Genomic DNA, 17,051 nt, shown 5'->3' with positions numbered 1-17,051 from the left:
AGATGCACATTCTATATTCTGATACATACCAACTTCTCTTCCCAAAGCATTTTTCACTGTCACCATTAGGGAAAAGTGTGAAAGCCAGCCATGCTACAAAAATCTATTTTTGATGAACTTTATCAACTTTAGCAATGTTTTCTCCTTTTTCTCAGAATATGGGGGAGAGAAGTTGATAAAAGAAATCTGCAACAGCCTCAAACTAAGTTCTGATTAAAGTAATGCTAAAGCCTTTAAAAGGCAATCATGTCAAAGCCTAAATGAAAATGAGAATATAAAAAAACCAATGATCAATTCAAGATCAACTAAAAAATGTGTCATTAGCAACCGACACTTAAACCCTTCCCTTAATTATTGAAAAAATAAGTGTAGTATGTAGTGTCCACTTATTACAAAATGAACAAAACTTACAAAAGATAATTGAATCTATATTGTATAAAACCAGTAGAAAACTAGACAAGGTCTGGAAGATAGGACCCAATTTTATAGGCGAGGGGAGGACAGGATCTAATCACAAGACAATGCCAAATTAACAGAGTTCAGTATTGAGTGGTTTTCTACATTTCAATTCTGTCTCCCTGAATTAATCTTATTAAGGCTACCTTCAGGTTTCCTGTTTACAAATTTATGATATTCTGGAGGTGATCTCAACATAACTTTCAAAAATGCTTATTAACAAATATTGAGAACCCGTGAAGTGCATGGCAACGGAGTATAATGTAGACTCCGTAGTGAACAAGTCTCTGCCTTTATGGAGTTAACATTCTCAGGAGGCTGAGGCAGGAGAACTGCCTGAACCCAGGAGGCAGAGGTTGCAGTGAGCTGAGATCGCGCCATTGCACTCCAGCCTGGGTAACAAGAGCGAAACTCCGTCTAAAAAAAAAAAAAAAAAAAAAAAATTCTAGCGGACACTTAATTTTGGCATGTCCACTGTGATATTGTTGTAAAAGGCCTGAGAAATATCTTAGTCTAACACCCCCCTCTTCTAAGTAACATTTTATAAAGGTCAAGGTTTTAACCAAAGAAATCCTTGCTATGCTAATTATAAAGGCTGTTTTATTGTCTCTGGACCACTGGGACATGAGGAGCTATGGCTGAAACACTGACTTCAAATATAATTTTTTAAGACTTCACAATTGGAAGAATTCAAATGACACGAGTCTTCCAAAAGAATCATTTTATAGACTTTTTTCTTGTGCGGATTCTCTGATGTTCTTGCCACCCCTATTATTTTTATAGGATTTATCACCAACATGGATTCTGTGATGAATTGTAAGATTTGATCTCCAACTGAAGCTCTTACCACATATGTCACATTTATAAGGTTTCTCCCCAGTGTGAACTCTCTGATGAGATTGTAATTGTGAAGACCGACTGAAGACTTTACCACACACATCACATTTGTATGGTTTCTCTCCTGTGTGGACACTCTGATGCAGCTGAAGACTTGAGGCCTGACTGAAGTACTTACCACACTCCCCACACTTATATGGTTTTTCTCCTGTGTGCACCCTCTGATGCATGTCAAGATTCAAGCTCCACTTGAAGCCCTTCCCACACTCATCACATTTGTATGGTTTTTCTCCATTGTGGACTTTTTGATGGGCTTGAAGATGTGCACTCCGACCAAAACTCTTACCACATTCTTCACATTTGAATGGTTTTTCTCCACTGTGAACTCTCTGATGGGCCAAAAGATTTGAGGCCTGTCTGAAGACCTTCCCACACTCCTCACAGTTATATGGTTTCTCTCCTGTGTGGATCCTACAATGAATTTTAAGATCTGCTCTACGACTGAATCCCTTGCCACACTCTTCACATTTGTATGGTTTCTCACCCGTATGGATCAGCTGGTGAATTTGAAGTCGTGAGCTCTGATTGAAACCTTGCCCACACTCCTCACACTTAAAAGGTTTCTCTACACTGTGGGCCTTCTGATGGATTTGAAGATATGAACTTTGACTGAAGCCCTTCCCACATATCTCACATTTATAGGGTTTCTCTCCTGTGTGGACCACTAGATGAACTTGATAATGGGAGTTTCTCCTGAAGCTCTTTCCACACTCCTCACATTTGTATGGCTTCTCTCCAGTGTGGACTCTCTGATGGGCTTGAAGATTTGAACTCAGAGTAAAGCCTTTCCCACATACAGTACATATGTAAGACTTCTCTCCAGTGTGGACTCCCTGATGGGCCTGAAGACTTGAAGGCCGACTAAAGCCTTTGCCACATTCCTCACATTTATAGGGTTTTTCTCCTGTGTGGACTCTCTGATGAATGTAAAGATTTGAGCTACAAATGAACCCCTTCCCACACTCCTTACATTTGTATGGTTTCTCTCCTGTATGAACTCTTTGATGGGATTGAAGATGTGAATTCCGACTGAAGCTCTTACCACATGCATCACATTTGAATGGTTTCTCCCCAGTGTGGAGTCTCTGATGGTCCTGAAGATGAGAAGCCTGACTGAAGGCCCTCCCACACTCCTCACAACTGTAAGGTTTCTCTCCTGTGTGGATCTTACAATGAACATTAAGTGCTGATCTACGACTGAAGCCTTTCCCACACTGCTTACATTTGTGTGGTTTCTCTATCAAGTGGACTTTCTGATGGGTCTGTAGATGTGAGCCTCGAGTGAATTCCTTACCACACTCATCACACTTAAGTTTTTCTCCCACATGTACTTTCTGATGAATGGGAAGAACGGAGCTGTAACAGAAGCCTTTTCCATGGTCAACACGTGTAAGAGACTTCTCTCCTGATTGTAACTGCTGATGAAGATAAAAGCTGGAGAGATCACTGAAGGGTTTTTTACACACATTACACTGTCCTGTGTGAATCATGCTATTCTGATCAAATGTCAAAATCTTCATGTTGTCTTTTTTGTAATCACTGGGTCTATAAGATTTTTCACTTTCATGTACTCTATGACCATCATGATGTGAAATCCAATTGATGGGGTCAACACCCTCTTTATGTTGACATAGTTTATTTTTTGTGGAAATGTGCCGATCTCTGTTCGATCTCTGTGACTCAGTCAGGAACATTTTCCTCCAAGAATCCTGGGTTCCCAAAGTAGGAAACTCTGGATTCACATTATCATTGGGGTCATCTGCTTTATTTACTATACAGTTCTCATCTTCAGAAATTTGAATAGACAGTCCTGCCCCTACCTGGCAATGGAAATCATCTTGTTTGTGAAACTGAGAATTGTTGATCATGAAGTCTTGACACCTGGTTAAGTCACTTGCAATTTGTTGCCAGATTTGCCAACAAGAAAGCTCTTCTTCTGACTCTCTGTCTTCAACAGTCATTAACTTACTTTGATTATTCTCTCCTGTAAGGGCAAAGAATTCAGAGATAAACTGAATTTTTTGTTCGAAGACTTAAGATTTCACCCTGTGGACATAGTAAAAGATTTTAATGAGCCTCGGGAGAGTTCTGCTCATCTTTTTCAACACATTTGAAGTTTCTGGTTTACATACTGACAGAAACCAAGAGATGGTCCACCAAGCTCCCAACTGCTAAGCACTAATTAAACCCATTTAAAAACATAACTACTGACATGCTATCTAAATATGTATTTTTAAATTCCATGTCTTTCCTACTATAATGTGGTATCAATAAGAAAAAAACATTTTGTAGTGCTCACAGTTGACAACCACAACCCAAGTTACTGACTGGCAGTTATTAACAGTCACGTAAGGAATGCATGCATATATGAATCCCTGTTTGATTTCTGACGTTTCTTCTTAAACTCCTGACCTAAGGTGATCCACCCACCCCAGCCTCCCAAAGTGCTAGGATTACAGGCATGAGCCACCGCGCCTGGCGTTTTCTGATATTTCTTCTAACTCCAAATCCAAGTTTAAGTTTGAGCCAGGTCATAGAACAAAACAGCTTTTACAAGTAAGGTATCTGAAATATAAAAAGCACTGGAAAGTACAGTTTTGCTGTGAAGTTGAAAAGCTGTACCTGAGGTAGGAGTACACCAAGTAAGTTATTGCTGAAGAGAAAAATCAAAAGTGATAATCACTTGGGGTGAAAGAAAAGCATGAAGACCTATGCACTGGATCCTCCTAAGGATTTTGCACTGGAAGGCTAGCAAAGAATGCTGTCTCTTTGAAAGCAAGGTATGGAAAATTTCTGTAGATACATTTGCCTTTAACAAGAATGTTTTCCAAATTGACAAAGTGGTCTATTAGTCAACCATGAAATAAATTTGATAGCTTGTGCTATTTAGAAAAACAGAGTATCAGAATAATCACAAGCAGTAATGGTATCACTACGTAAAATGCCTTCTAACCTCATACATACACCTAAACAACATAATGTTTGATAGAGAACACTGTAAGATCCATTTATTTTTATAAATGAGGACTTTGGAAGAAGCAAATGGGATGCCACTGGGCAAACTTTTTAAGGGAAAGGCTAATGCTCAAGAACTTTTATTTTTACTTTTTCTTTCTTGATATAATGGATAAGGAAATCGAATTTTATTCCCTTCTATGGGTAAATACCTAAGAAACAGAAATAAAAGTCCTTATTTTAAAATATTCCATCCCGAAATGAATATGCTCTGCTACAAATGCTCAAAGAAAGTCATAAGAAAAGCACGTTACTCGGCCGGGTGCGGTGGCTCAAGCCTGTAATCCCAGCACTTTGGGAGGCCGAGGCGGGTGGATCACGCGGTCAAGAGATTGAGACCATCCTGGTCAACATGGTGAAACCCCATCTCTACTAAAAATGCACAAAATTAGCTGGGCATGGTGGCGCATGCCTGTAATCTCAGCTACTCGGGAGGCTGAGGCAGAATTGCCTGAACCCAGGAGGCAGAGGTTGCAGTGAGCCGAGATCGTGCCATTGCACTCCAGCCTGGTTAACAAGAGCGAAACTCCGTCTCAAAAACAAAAAAGAAAAGCATGTTACTCAGTTTGGTTACAACTATGATACTATAGGCTCCCTAAGATATGGGTCAACTTGTATAGACAGGCAAACACACATGCCAACACACACACACACACACACACACACACACACACACACACAAATTAGAATGAGGTTAGGAATTCACTGGAAGACAAAAAATATTTTGTAATATCCCTTATTTATTCTGATTTGTTCACCAATTATTTCCATGGAAGACAGATTTCCACATCCATTAACTCGTTTATTTATTCAACTAATATTTATAGTGTCTGCCATGCACCAGGACTGTTCTAAGCACTGAGGAGACAACAAAGAGATAAAATTCCTTCACTCCTGGAGATTACACTCCAGCAGGAGACATAGGTGATAAGTCACTGAACAAAAACATGTATGAGGGGATGATCAGTGCAAAAAAAAAAACATGAGGGGATGATCAGCACACAATATAAGGCAGTGCACAGAGAGTAAAGAGGAAGACTGTGTTTTTAATAGGGTGATGGTCAGGGGAAGCCTTGCTTATGATAAACTGAGCAAAGAATTGAAGAAGGGAACAGGAGGATTATAAATGAAAGATTATTCCAAGCAGAGAAAAGAACACATACAGGGTTGTGAGGCAGAAACATCTTTGATAGGTCTGAAAAGCAAGAGGGAAGAAAATGTGGCTGGAATTCACAGAAAGAGAGAGTACAGGAGATACATTCAGAGAGGCAGTGGAAAATGAAGAGCAGACCATGTAGGACTCTGTCAGCCATATGAAGTGGATTTTACCCTAAGTAAAGTAAGTCACAGAGCATTTTGAGCAGAACAACATTGTCTGACATAAAGTAACAAAAACTCACTTTGACTGCCACTTAGAGAACAGACTATAAGAGGAAAGGGGTGGGAGCAGAGAAAGCAGTACAAAGGATGTTGCAATAATCCAGGAAAGAGAGTTGGCAATTTGGACCAGGTGATGGCAACAAGGCGGGGGAGAAGCAAAGCAGATGGACAGTTAACTATAAGAACTTACAACTGTTTAGTTTTTACCTAAATTTCTCTGTCTTTGAGTTGCTGTCTTCATTATGCAAAGCTGCTCTTTTCTTTCTATAGGTGATACATCTCGTTTGAAGGGTTGATGCCCTGTGAAAATGCCAAATCACAAGTTGAAAATGAACATATTAGAGTTAAAATACACTGAAAATCTGAGTTGCAACTGCAGATTCAAGACACTGAAAAGTGTTTTTCAAACTTTTATTTAAATAATGACCCTCACCATTTATTTGAACCTGATGTTCATTTATTTGAATAATAAATAAATTATAACAAATAAATAATATTCTATCCTATATTATTTCATTTGAACATCAGGTTCAAATAAATGGTGTTTCATGTGTGTCTGGGTCATGAAATAAATGGTGTTTCATGACCCAGACACACATGTGTAGATACATATTATAAAAACCGAGTTTGAATAACCTATTTTCTTTTTCTTTGTGACACATAGTCTCACTCCGTCGTCCAGGCTGGAGTGCAATGACACGATCTCGGCTCACTGCAACCTCCGCCTCTCAGGTTCAAGCGATTCTCCCCGTTCAGCCTCCTGAGTAGCTGGGATTACAGGCGCCTGCCACCACACCCAGCTAATTTTTGGTATTTTCAGTAGAGATGAGTTTTCATCATGTTGTTCAGGCTGGTCTCAAACTCCTAACTCATGATCCGCCTGCCTCGGCCTCCCAAAGTGCTGGGATGACAAGTGTGAGCCACCAAGCGTGGCCTGAATAACCTACTTTTAACTAATGTCTGTTTTCATTAAATCCCCTCCTCCCCACTGCTTCACTTGACTAGCCTAAAAAATAAATAAAAAATAAATCTCCTCCCATTGGTTCTCACATCACTCAAGCAATTGGCCAGAATTTTCGCTGCAGTGTGTGCCATTCTTCCTATGGAGTTCTAGTATTTTCTATCCTATATTATTTCATTAAAATTTTATTTATCAATTATAAATTGGCTTTATAATTCAATAATGGGAAAGGTGTAAAATATGAAAAAGAACAGACAAGGCACAGCAGTATTCTGTTCATTTATAGTTCTTTTATAAAACACAAATGAAAAAGACCCAAAATATTCTGTTCAGAAAAACCAGTAACATCCAGTGTCTCTGCATCCCATAAAAATTAGGAAAGTCAGATTCCCACACTCAGGGAACCATTTCAAGAGCTACAAAGCCTTAAAACTCCAAGGTCACAAAGATACTCCAGAGGGAGGCTGTCCTCACCCACTGACAGCAGGTTCCTAAAGTTCTCCACCATCACCTCTTGGTACAGCTTCCTCTGGGCAGGGCCCAGCAGCCCCAACTCCTCCTCCGTGAAGGCCACAGCCACATCCTTGAAGGTCACTGCTTCCTATGACAAAAACACATGACCTCAATCTTACAACCAATGTGCACTGGAAGACAGGTAACACCACTAAGAAGGTGAAGAGAACAGCTGGAAAGTTGTCCTGGATTCCCAGCTGTTTGTAGACTTCCCAGCCCTTCTCCTGTCTTGCCAATGCCATACACTGACTTACCAGAAGTGCTGCTATGAAAAAGAAAGCTTTGTATATTTACTAGGTGCTCTCAATGAGTACTCTTATAAGAAAATTTCCAAGAACTATTACCTCCTGAACCTAAAACATTGCCAATCTCCTCAGAAATGTTTACCAGTTTAGTCCCAACACTGTTTGATAGCACCTGCCTTCCTACTGAGGTGGGAGCCAAGTGAGCAGTGTTTTATGTGGAAATAAACCTAAAGGGCATGTCAGGTTCCTGAATGAGACTCTTTCTCTCTGTCCTCCTGTCTTGGTCTTGCACTTGAATATAATACACTGATCCCAGATCTTTAGTTTTTCATGTGAACTTGAGCACATTCTTCATTTTTCACAATCCCTTTTCTATTTATGTTCGAAATGAAGACAAAAACAAAGAACCTCCTCGTATAGTTGCTGTGAAGTATCAATACAGGGACAGAGTGCAAGTGCTTGGCAAATCCTTTACTACCATTAGGCATTTTAAAATTAAGGTCACACATTACTTTGACTAAAAAAAAAATATTCGAAGGAAAAAAAGACCAGTAAATGAAATACACATCGGGTATGACTGAGGCATGAGGAAGACAGAATCTAGCTCTTATAGTGAAAAATATTATTTACTAACAATAAATTTCTAACAATATTTTTCTGTGTGAAACAGCTATGAAATCCTGATGCACTGTGCCCTATTTGAATATTCTATCAAAAAACATCTGAAGTACCATACACAAAACATACCTTTTCAATTCTAATACCTAATGTTAAGGATTTTAAAAGGCAGTATTTTTCAAAATTGATTTTTCAGAAAAAGTTAAATGTAAGAAAACTAACACTGTAGTTCCTAAAACAGTAAAAATCCTACATTTTTTTTTACTGTCTATATAGACAGTAAAAAAATGTCTATTAAAGAGAATAGTTTAAAAATTGGATACATAAATTTGATAGAAGTATAACAAAAATAAATATATATAACTTAAGAAATGTAAAATTGTCTCTATGTTATGAATACACATATATAATTACAAGTACATACAATGAAGAAATTACAGAAATATAAAAGCAGCCAAGTTGTAAGCAGGGAAGTAGTAATGTAAAAGATATTTTTCATTTCTATTAATTTTTCTGAGATGGAGTCTCACTCTGTCACTCAGGCTGGAGTGCAGTGGCGCAATCTCGGCTCCCTGCAACCTCCACCTTCCAAATTCAAGTGATTTTCCTGCCTCAACCGAGTAGCTGGGATGACAAGCAAATGCCACCACACCCAGCTAACTTTTGTATGTTTAGTAAAGACGGGGTTTCACCATGTTGGCCAGGCTGGTCTCAAACTCCTGACCTCAAATGATCCTCCCTACCTCAGCCTTCCAAAGTGCTGGGATTACAGATGTTAGCCACCATGCCCAGTCATTATTTTTATTAATTTTTCTACTTTTATTTGTAAAACAAAAATGACAAAACTAAAAGCAAAACCAGCTAAACTTAAATAAGACAAAATAAGCACCTAATACACTCAACAGGTCCTCAAATTCCTTGACTCTTCCTTGAAAAAGAAAAACCTGGTACTCTAAGTACTAAAATTGGATTTTTTAACAGGTGGGAAAGGCAAGCTCTACTCACCTTGAACATATTCATTTTAATTCTTCCTTCTGGGGAAGTACAGAGTCCTAAGAAACTGAACTAGGAAAGAAGAGAGAAGTAAATGAAAACTGGGAAACTATGTTGCTAATCCACATGGTCCCTCTTTAGAAATTAGAAAAGGTGCCTACTCCTTGGGGTGGCTGCAGCTGTATATGACTTTTAGGCAGATTATGGCATGGATCCTAGATACCCATCTACTCCTTTTAGCGGTAGTTCAGAACCTGCCCAACCACACACAGTGGCCTCACTGCCCATGTGCCTGTAATTCCACGCTAGTAATTCTCATTCTGAGTACGGTATAAATTGAGACAATATAGGGAGAGTAGGCTCTGGAATTGATATGCATGGGTTAAAATCCTGACACAGTACTCACTAGCAGTGTCACCTTGGGGAAATTATTAACATCTCTTTGCCTTATTTCTATCATCTCCAAGTGGTAAAGAACAACAGTACCAGGTCGGTGGATCACGAGGTCAGGAGTTCAAGACCAGCCTGGCCAACATAGTGAAACCTCGTCTCTACTAAAAATACAAAAAAATAGCCAGGTGTGGTAGCAGGCCCCTGTAATCCCAGCTACTCTGGAGGCTGAGGCAGGAGAATCACTTGAACCTGGGAGGCGGAAGCTGCAGTGAGCCGAGATTGCGCCATTGCACTCCAGCCCAGGTGACAGTGAGAGCGTCCATCTCAAAAAAAAAAAAAAGAATAACAGTAACAACCTCATCGGATTGTTGAAGGTAAAAACCTCTTACAACACAGTCAGGTATCTTATTTCTTTCCAATTGCAGTAAGAAGATAGTCTACAGTTTGAAATTATCCTTAAAAATATAATTTCCACCAATAGAATATTGTAAGATAGTTGGAATTCACAGGTTGTTGCTATGTCATGTCAAAGTGTCTTATAACTTCTGAAAAACTTGTCTTCTTTCCGATAATTAGCTAACTCAATACTGAACTAATAAAACTAAGATACTACAATTAAAAAAACAGTGTGACAGCCCATACATAACTTAAACTGAAAAGGCAATAGTGCAGTGTAATAGGATTACACACCTGTAATCCTAGCACTTTGGGAGGCTGAGACAAGCAGATCACTTACAGTCAGGAGTTGAAGACCAACCTGGACAACATGATGTGTTATATCGCACTCAGCACAGAAAGTCAACACCAGAACAAAAGAATGCCAATTACAGGGTTTATTGCCGGCGACCACGGAGGACTAACGTCTCTCCAACCCGTGGCCCCGAAAGAAAAGAGACAAGACTTTTTTATACCCACAAAACCACCTCGGGAGTGGAGGTAAAGAGTGGAGATGGGAATGAAAGCTGTCAATCACTTCCCAGGCTGAGACGAGGGTGAGGGGGCTCCAGACATTCCGAGGGCCAGGGGACTTTTGTCATTCCGACTGTCATTTAAGTGGTTTACAGAGGTCAAGATAAACATTAGTTTACACATTATTTGAGCAGGTGTGGGCTTCGCAGATTTTTTAGTTGCTTGGCGCCGGGATGGAATGATCTGGGGTGTTTACTCTGGCCATTACTGATGATCAAAGGCCAGCAATTCTGGCAGTTACAGATAAGGGGAAGTATGCAGCTTTACCTTTTTGCAAAGTAAATTAGCAGTTTACAGAAACTCAGGTTAGCAGTCCTTGTGAGGAGAATAGAAACAGTTTTGTCCAATTTATGGCCGTGTACAAATTCTAACTCTAGGCTAGCTATATCACAGATGAGACCCTGTCTCTACTAAAAAGACAAAAATTAGCTGGACATAGTGGCAGGCACCTGTAATCCCAGCTACTTGGGAAGCTGAGGCACAAGAATTCCTTGAACCCAGGAGGTAGAGGTTGCAGTGAGCCGAGATCACCCCAGCCTGGGTGACTGAGTGAGACTCTGTCTCAAAAAAAAAAAAAGGAAAAGGCAGGAAACCAAGTCAATATTGTTATAAATAAAGGAATGTGTAATAAATAAATATGTGTAATAAATAAATGGGTGACACAAGAAAGCTCCTATAGAACATATAAACTAATAAAGGTAGAATAAAAGGTAATTAGAAAATCATTAATAGATGCTAGAAACTGGTGCAAGCTTGGTGAGGAATAAGATGGCTACATAGTCTCAAAGTATGAAGTTCAAAAGGGAAAAAGTAACCTGGCAGATATTTTATCCAAAAAAACAAAGTTGAGACCACTAGGGGGACAAACCCACAAACCAACATTTGACTCCTCCTATGATGCACTGAGAGGGATGCCTCGCCACTTTTATGGCATCTCTGCTGATAATGCATAGCCTGAATTCAATCATGAATAAATACTAAGAAAAAAAAAGGAGCATTTTACAAAATATTTTGTCAATACTCTACAAAAGAGATCAAGAGCAAGAAGTAAAGTCTGAGTAATCATTCTAGACTAAAGGTGACTAATAAAATTTAAAAAACCTAACTGCAATGCATACAATTAGACTGGAACCTCGCCTGGGGGAATAAATCACTTTCAAAGTCTTTACTGGGAAAACGGAATAAATTTAAATACAAACTGTAGATTAGGTAACAGTAAGTTGTCAATGTAATTAATTTCATTTTTATCACTATTTCTAGCTTGCTCTCAAATGCTTCAGCAAAAAGCCAAAAACAAAATATAAGTATGATGATAAAGTTGTGAAAGCAAAAAGACCAAAAAAAAAAAAAAAATTGCTGTGACAACTAACAGCAGCAACAGCCAGAACCTGGTGTTTTCAATTTATCACCAAAAACCAGACAGCTTTACTCACTGATCAAGGTGAAAAAGAAAAAAACAAGACAGCTTGTAACACAGAGAGAAATACAATCTACAGCGACAAAAATAGCCAAATAAGTGCCTCTCCCTTCTAAGATGACCACTTTGTTATCGGCAACAACTCCAGTCTCATGTTATTTCCCCACCTCCCACATAAAAATCACTACAATAGTCATCAAATTGCTGCCGCTGCTTGACAGCATCCAAACCAGAACAAACCCTCTCGCCTAAAACTCTCCCCAACTCAGCTAACATAAACCAAATCCCTACAACCAGGCCTCTCCTAATTGCCTCTTACCAAGACACCCCATGCCACGTGTGGGCTTCTTGGATACAGCAAGCTGAAACAAACTTAATTGTCTTTGGTTACAGGTATGTTCCTGGTGATATTTGGCTGATGGTCATTAACAGAGCAAAGAGGCAAAACATAAACAAGTGGTGATGATGGGTTAAGAGCATATGAGATTTCCTTATACTATTTTTTTTTGCAACTTTTCTATAAGTTTGAAATTATATTACAAAAAAAATTGGCTGGGCCCAGTGGCTCACGTCCGTAATCCCAACACTTAGGGAGGCCGGGGCGGGTGGATCACCTGAGGTCAGGAGTTAGAGACCAGCATGGCCGACATGGTGAAACCCCATCTCTACTAAAAAATACAAAAAAATTAGCCAGGCATGGTGGCAGGTGCCTGTAATCCCAGCTATTCGGGAGGGAGGCAGGAGAACTGCTTGAACCTGGGAGGCAGAGGTTGCACTCCAGCCTGGACAATAAGGGCAAAACTCCATCTCAAAAAAAAAAGTTAAAAAAGTCAGGAAATAATCATTAATAACCACAGTAACAATGATGTGATAATGATAACAACTATGGCAATAATATCTAACATTAATGAACAGTAACTAGGTAGCTTATCTTCCCACTTCAGGAAGGAGGCCTCCAATAAAAAAAGACAGCAAGGCATCTACTCCCCAACGCCTGGGAGAAGCAGATCTTCAGGACTCTAAGTCCCTCTGTTTTGACTCTAGACTTGCCAGCGGCCTTCTGCTCATGTCATGGTTTTTGCAAAGAAACTTGACAGTTAACAATATTTAGTAAGAAAGAAAAATCACTGGACTGAGTAGGGTTCTAGTATGGCCAGCTCAGTTTTATCTGTGACATCTGGCAAGGTCAGTTTTCTAGTCCTGAGTTTCCAGATAAGACCTTTTCCTGAGATTTTCAAACTTTAACATGCCTCTGAATCGCCTTGGGTTCATGTTGAAATGCAGATTTCTGCATCCTATCTGCAAACAAATCTAAATGAGAATGTCTTGGGTAGGGCTCAAGAATGAGCATTTCTACCTGGGTGATTCCAATGTTGCTGCTTTGTGGACCACAGTTTGACTAGTGTTGCACTGTTCTCAGTCCCCCCAAAAACAGCTCCTACTAAACAGAAATATACACAAGAAAAACTTGACAAAAAGGCACTAAAACAATAGCTGTTATTCTTATATCCTAAGGTATAAAGGTAAATGGGGAATTTACATTTTTTAAAATATATTTCTAGACTTTCCATGATTATGTGTTACCTCTGTACTGTTTGAAACAAAATTATTAACGAGAAAACTGTTTTAAAACTCTTTTGTTCTTTTGAGTCAGTCTTGCTCAGTTGCCCAGGTTGGAGTACAGTGGTGTGATTTCAGCTAACTGCAACCTCGCATCCTGGGTTCAAGCGATTCTCCTGCCTCAGCCTCCCAAGTATCTGGAATTACAGCTGTTCACCACCACGCCTGGGTAATTTTTGTATGTTTAGTAGAGATGGAATTTTGTCATGTTGGCCAGGCAGGTCTCGAACTCCTGGCCTCAAGGATATGACCGTCTCAGCCTCCCAAAGTGCTGGGATTACAGGCGTTGAGCCACCGCACCAGGTCACTATTTTTTTAAAACTCATAAAATAGACCACACCTTGAGCAAAGTTCCCACAGTGAAGTCTCAACCTATCTTCAAATGATACTAGTCAGTTTCGTATGGCTCATGGAGAACATGCGAAAGAAAACTCAGGTCTACACTCAGACTGCCTAGGTTTCAACACTAGCTCTGCCTCCTACTAGCTGGGTGGCTATGAGAAAACAAGTTATGTTCTTCCTTTTTTTTTTTTTTTTTTTAAGGCGGTGTTTCACCATGTTGGTCAAGCTGTCTTGAACTCCGGACCTCAGGTGATCCGCCCACCTTGGCCACCAAAGTGCTTGGATTACAGGCGTGAGCCGCCGCCATGCCCGGCCACAAGTTACGTATGTCTCAGTCTCCTCGGAAAAAAAGAGTATCACTTCAGAGTCACTGTCGGTGGAAAGGTGTTCATTTGTATAATTATAATCACTTCCCATGCCTAAATACACGACCTACACATTCTCTGATTTATGTGAATAAAACAAGAAGAATATTAACAAGTCTTACTCACACGAGGTTCTGCTGCCTCCTCTGTGCAGTGCTTTTTGAGAAGTCAGGGCTGGGGAAAAAAAAGAGGCTGTGAAATAACCAGGATTGTGTCTCCAACCCTGATATATCAGCGGCATCCCCCAGAACCAGTGAGAAACAACCATCTCCTTCCTAAAAAGAGGTCAAGGACATTCTAGCTTCATGGGCTCACAGAAGTTCGCTACATAATTGGTTTCTAGGGAAAATGTAGTATTGGTAATCCACGTACCAGGCAGTTTTAAACTTTTTATACTACCTTGCTTTTCCTCAAAATATTCTATTACTTTTATTTTCCTTCAGAACAGCAAGCAAAGGCTCGGGAATTAACTCGCTCAATGTGATACTGCATAAAGCGGTAGGGCTAGCTCATTAGGTGGAAGGGGAGTCACAATGCGGGAGCCAATAGCCCCAGAGACCTTCAAACCCGACGAAGCACCACCCCAACCGCCCCAAGCCAGTACGGCCCCAATGCAAACAAGCTCCGCCCAGGAAAACGCAAAAGAGCATCCTAGCCCCTCAAACCTCCGCTCTTAGCTGCTACTCCTTTTTTTTCTCCAAACAAAATACAGCTAGCTGTTGACCACAAGCGCATTTCGGGGAAGTTTGAATGGTTCTTGAGGAGCCGACCTAAACCACCAAAGCCAGGGGAAAAAAGATGGCTGCTACGTCGTCTTCCTGGGCGGAAGTGCCTCCGACTCCCAGGAGCACTAGGACTACATTTCCCAGAATTCCACAGCACTGCCTTCCCGGAGCAGGAAGTGCCTGCGACTACCTGGAGCGATTGAACCTACATTTCTCAGGATTCTGCAGAGGAAACATTGACAGCCTTACCGTAGCTGAACTATGTGTGACTACACGGAGCTCTGGACAGCATATCACAGAATGCTGGAGTTGGGGGAAAAGCAGAACAGTATCCCCCTCCTGGACTACACTTCCGGAATGTCCAAGGCTTCTGATGTGGAAGTGTCCAACTACCTTGAACTCCTGGTTTTCATTTCCCAGAATCCCTCACGTCTCTTTAGATATTATTATGGTCTCCTTGTTTATGGCCCCCGCCAAATTAATATGTTGAAAACCTAACTCCCAAGGTGATGGTATTAGGAAGTGGAACCTGTCGGAAGGGATCAGATCAAGAGGGCAATGCCCTCATGAGTAGGACTAATGCTCTCTAACAAGTGGCCTGAGGGAGTTTCTTTGCCTCTTTAGTATGTGAGCACACAGCCAGGACCACCCATGACTCAGAAAACGGGACCTCACCAGACACTGAATCTGCTGGCACCCGATCTTGGGCTTATGTGCCACCAATTCCACTCCTAAGTAAATACCCAAGATAACAAACATATCCATACAAAAACTTGTTCTAAAAAAGTTCATAGCAGCATTAGTCATATATATATATGACTATATATAATTATATATATATATATAATTTATTTATTTATTTATTTTATTTTGAGACTGAGTCTCACTCTGAAACGATGTCTTGCTTTGTCGTCCAGGCTGGAGTGCAGTGGCCTGATCTCAGCTGACTGCAACTTCCGCCTCCCAGGTTTAAACAATTCTCTGCCTCAGCCTCCCGAGTAACTGGAATTACAGGCACCTGCCACCACGCCTGGCTAATTTTTGTATTTTTAGTAGAGACAGGGTTTCATCATATTGGCCAGGGTAGTCTTGAACTCCTGACTCATGATTCACCCGCCTTAGGCTCCCAAAGTGCTGGGATTAACAGGTGTGAACCACTGTGCCCAGCTAAGCTATACCATACTTTTATCCCACACCCATTAAGTGAATACTAAAAACAACTTGTGGAAATTAGATAATTTCATCAAATTATTATTTGGGCAGGATTGACATTTATCATGCTTTTTCTTATTCTCTTAATACTTCTCTACCTGAGAAGTACTTAATACTCAGGTAGAGAAGTACTAATTAGAGAATGCTATAGTTATTAGAAGGCAGTCATTTCAAAGTCTGGATGGAAATGTGGAAAGTCAGAAATCAAATAAATTCAAGGAGGGGTGATAAAATTTTTGTCATTGGCAACTACTCCTGACACTTTAAAAGTGTTAGAGTAAACCCCTGCCTTAACATTGATGGATTAAAATTTCAATTGTGTAATATTCAGTAATCTCTTCTCAGGTTAATTTTTTTTTTTTGGTTCTGCACTGTCAGAAAAATCACAAAAGATACTTCAACTTGGCCGAGTGCAGTGGCTCATGCCTGTAATTCCAACACTTTCGGAGGCCAAGGCAGGTGGATTGCTTGAGCTCAAGAGTTCAAGACTAGCCTGAGCAACAAAACATACAAAAATTAGGTGGGTGTGGAGGCATGTGCCTGTAGTCCCAGCTACTCAGAAAGTGAGAGAGGAAGATGGATTGAGCCTGGGAGGACAAGGCAGCAGTGAGCCATGATTGCACCACTGCACTCCAGCCTTGGCGACAGAGCAAAATCCTGTCTCAAAAATAAAAATCAAGGTACTTCAACTTCCGTTTTATACAACCTTGGGAAACTAGACAGGCTCTCAAACAATAAGAACCAAATTTGAGAGGAGAGACTAGAGAGAGGACAGGGTCAACTGTAAAAGGGTAATACCGGCCGGGCGCGGTGGCTCAAGCCTGTAATCCCAGCACTTTGGGAGGCCGAGGCCGGTGGATCACGAGGTCAACAGATCGAGACCATCCTGGTCAACATGGTGAAACCCCGTCTCTACTAAAAATTACAAAA

The 17,051-nt window shown here is 40.4% G+C and overlaps 1 protein-coding gene across 22 annotated transcripts; it reads right to left on the bottom strand.

Moving 5' to 3' along the window:
* Window positions 1-1,162: 1,162 nt before the first annotated feature.
* LOC100896281 (zinc finger protein 226) lies at window positions 1,163-14,996 on the bottom strand. 22 transcript variants are annotated; one of them, XM_017967489.3, is made up of 6 exons: window positions 14,850-14,996; window positions 14,311-14,358; window positions 9,091-9,150; window positions 7,184-7,310; window positions 5,956-6,048; window positions 1,163-3,337 (listed from the first exon to the last, which is right to left on the bottom strand). In XM_017967489.3, exons 3-6 carry the CDS (start codon window positions 9,103-9,105, stop codon window positions 1,179-1,181), a joined length of 2,394 nt encoding a protein of 797 aa, XP_017822978.1. In that variant the 5' UTR covers window positions 9,106-9,150; window positions 14,311-14,358; window positions 14,850-14,996; the 3' UTR covers window positions 1,163-1,178. The 22 variants fall into 22 exon arrangements, with proteins under 22 accessions (XP_017822978.1, XP_017822981.1, XP_017822979.1 ...); XM_017967492.3 differs by having other exon boundaries at window positions 9,091-9,145; XM_017967490.3 differs by having other exon boundaries at window positions 14,955-14,996.
* Window positions 14,997-17,051: the final 2,055 nt, after the last annotated feature.

This window comes from Callithrix jacchus, chromosome 22, assembly GCF_049354715.1.
Source record: "Callithrix jacchus isolate 240 chromosome 22, calJac240_pri, whole genome shotgun sequence".
Classification (NCBI taxonomy): Eukaryota; Metazoa; Chordata; class Mammalia; order Primates; family Cebidae; genus Callithrix; species Callithrix jacchus.
This window is presented reverse-complemented; position numbering and strand designations above follow the sequence as displayed.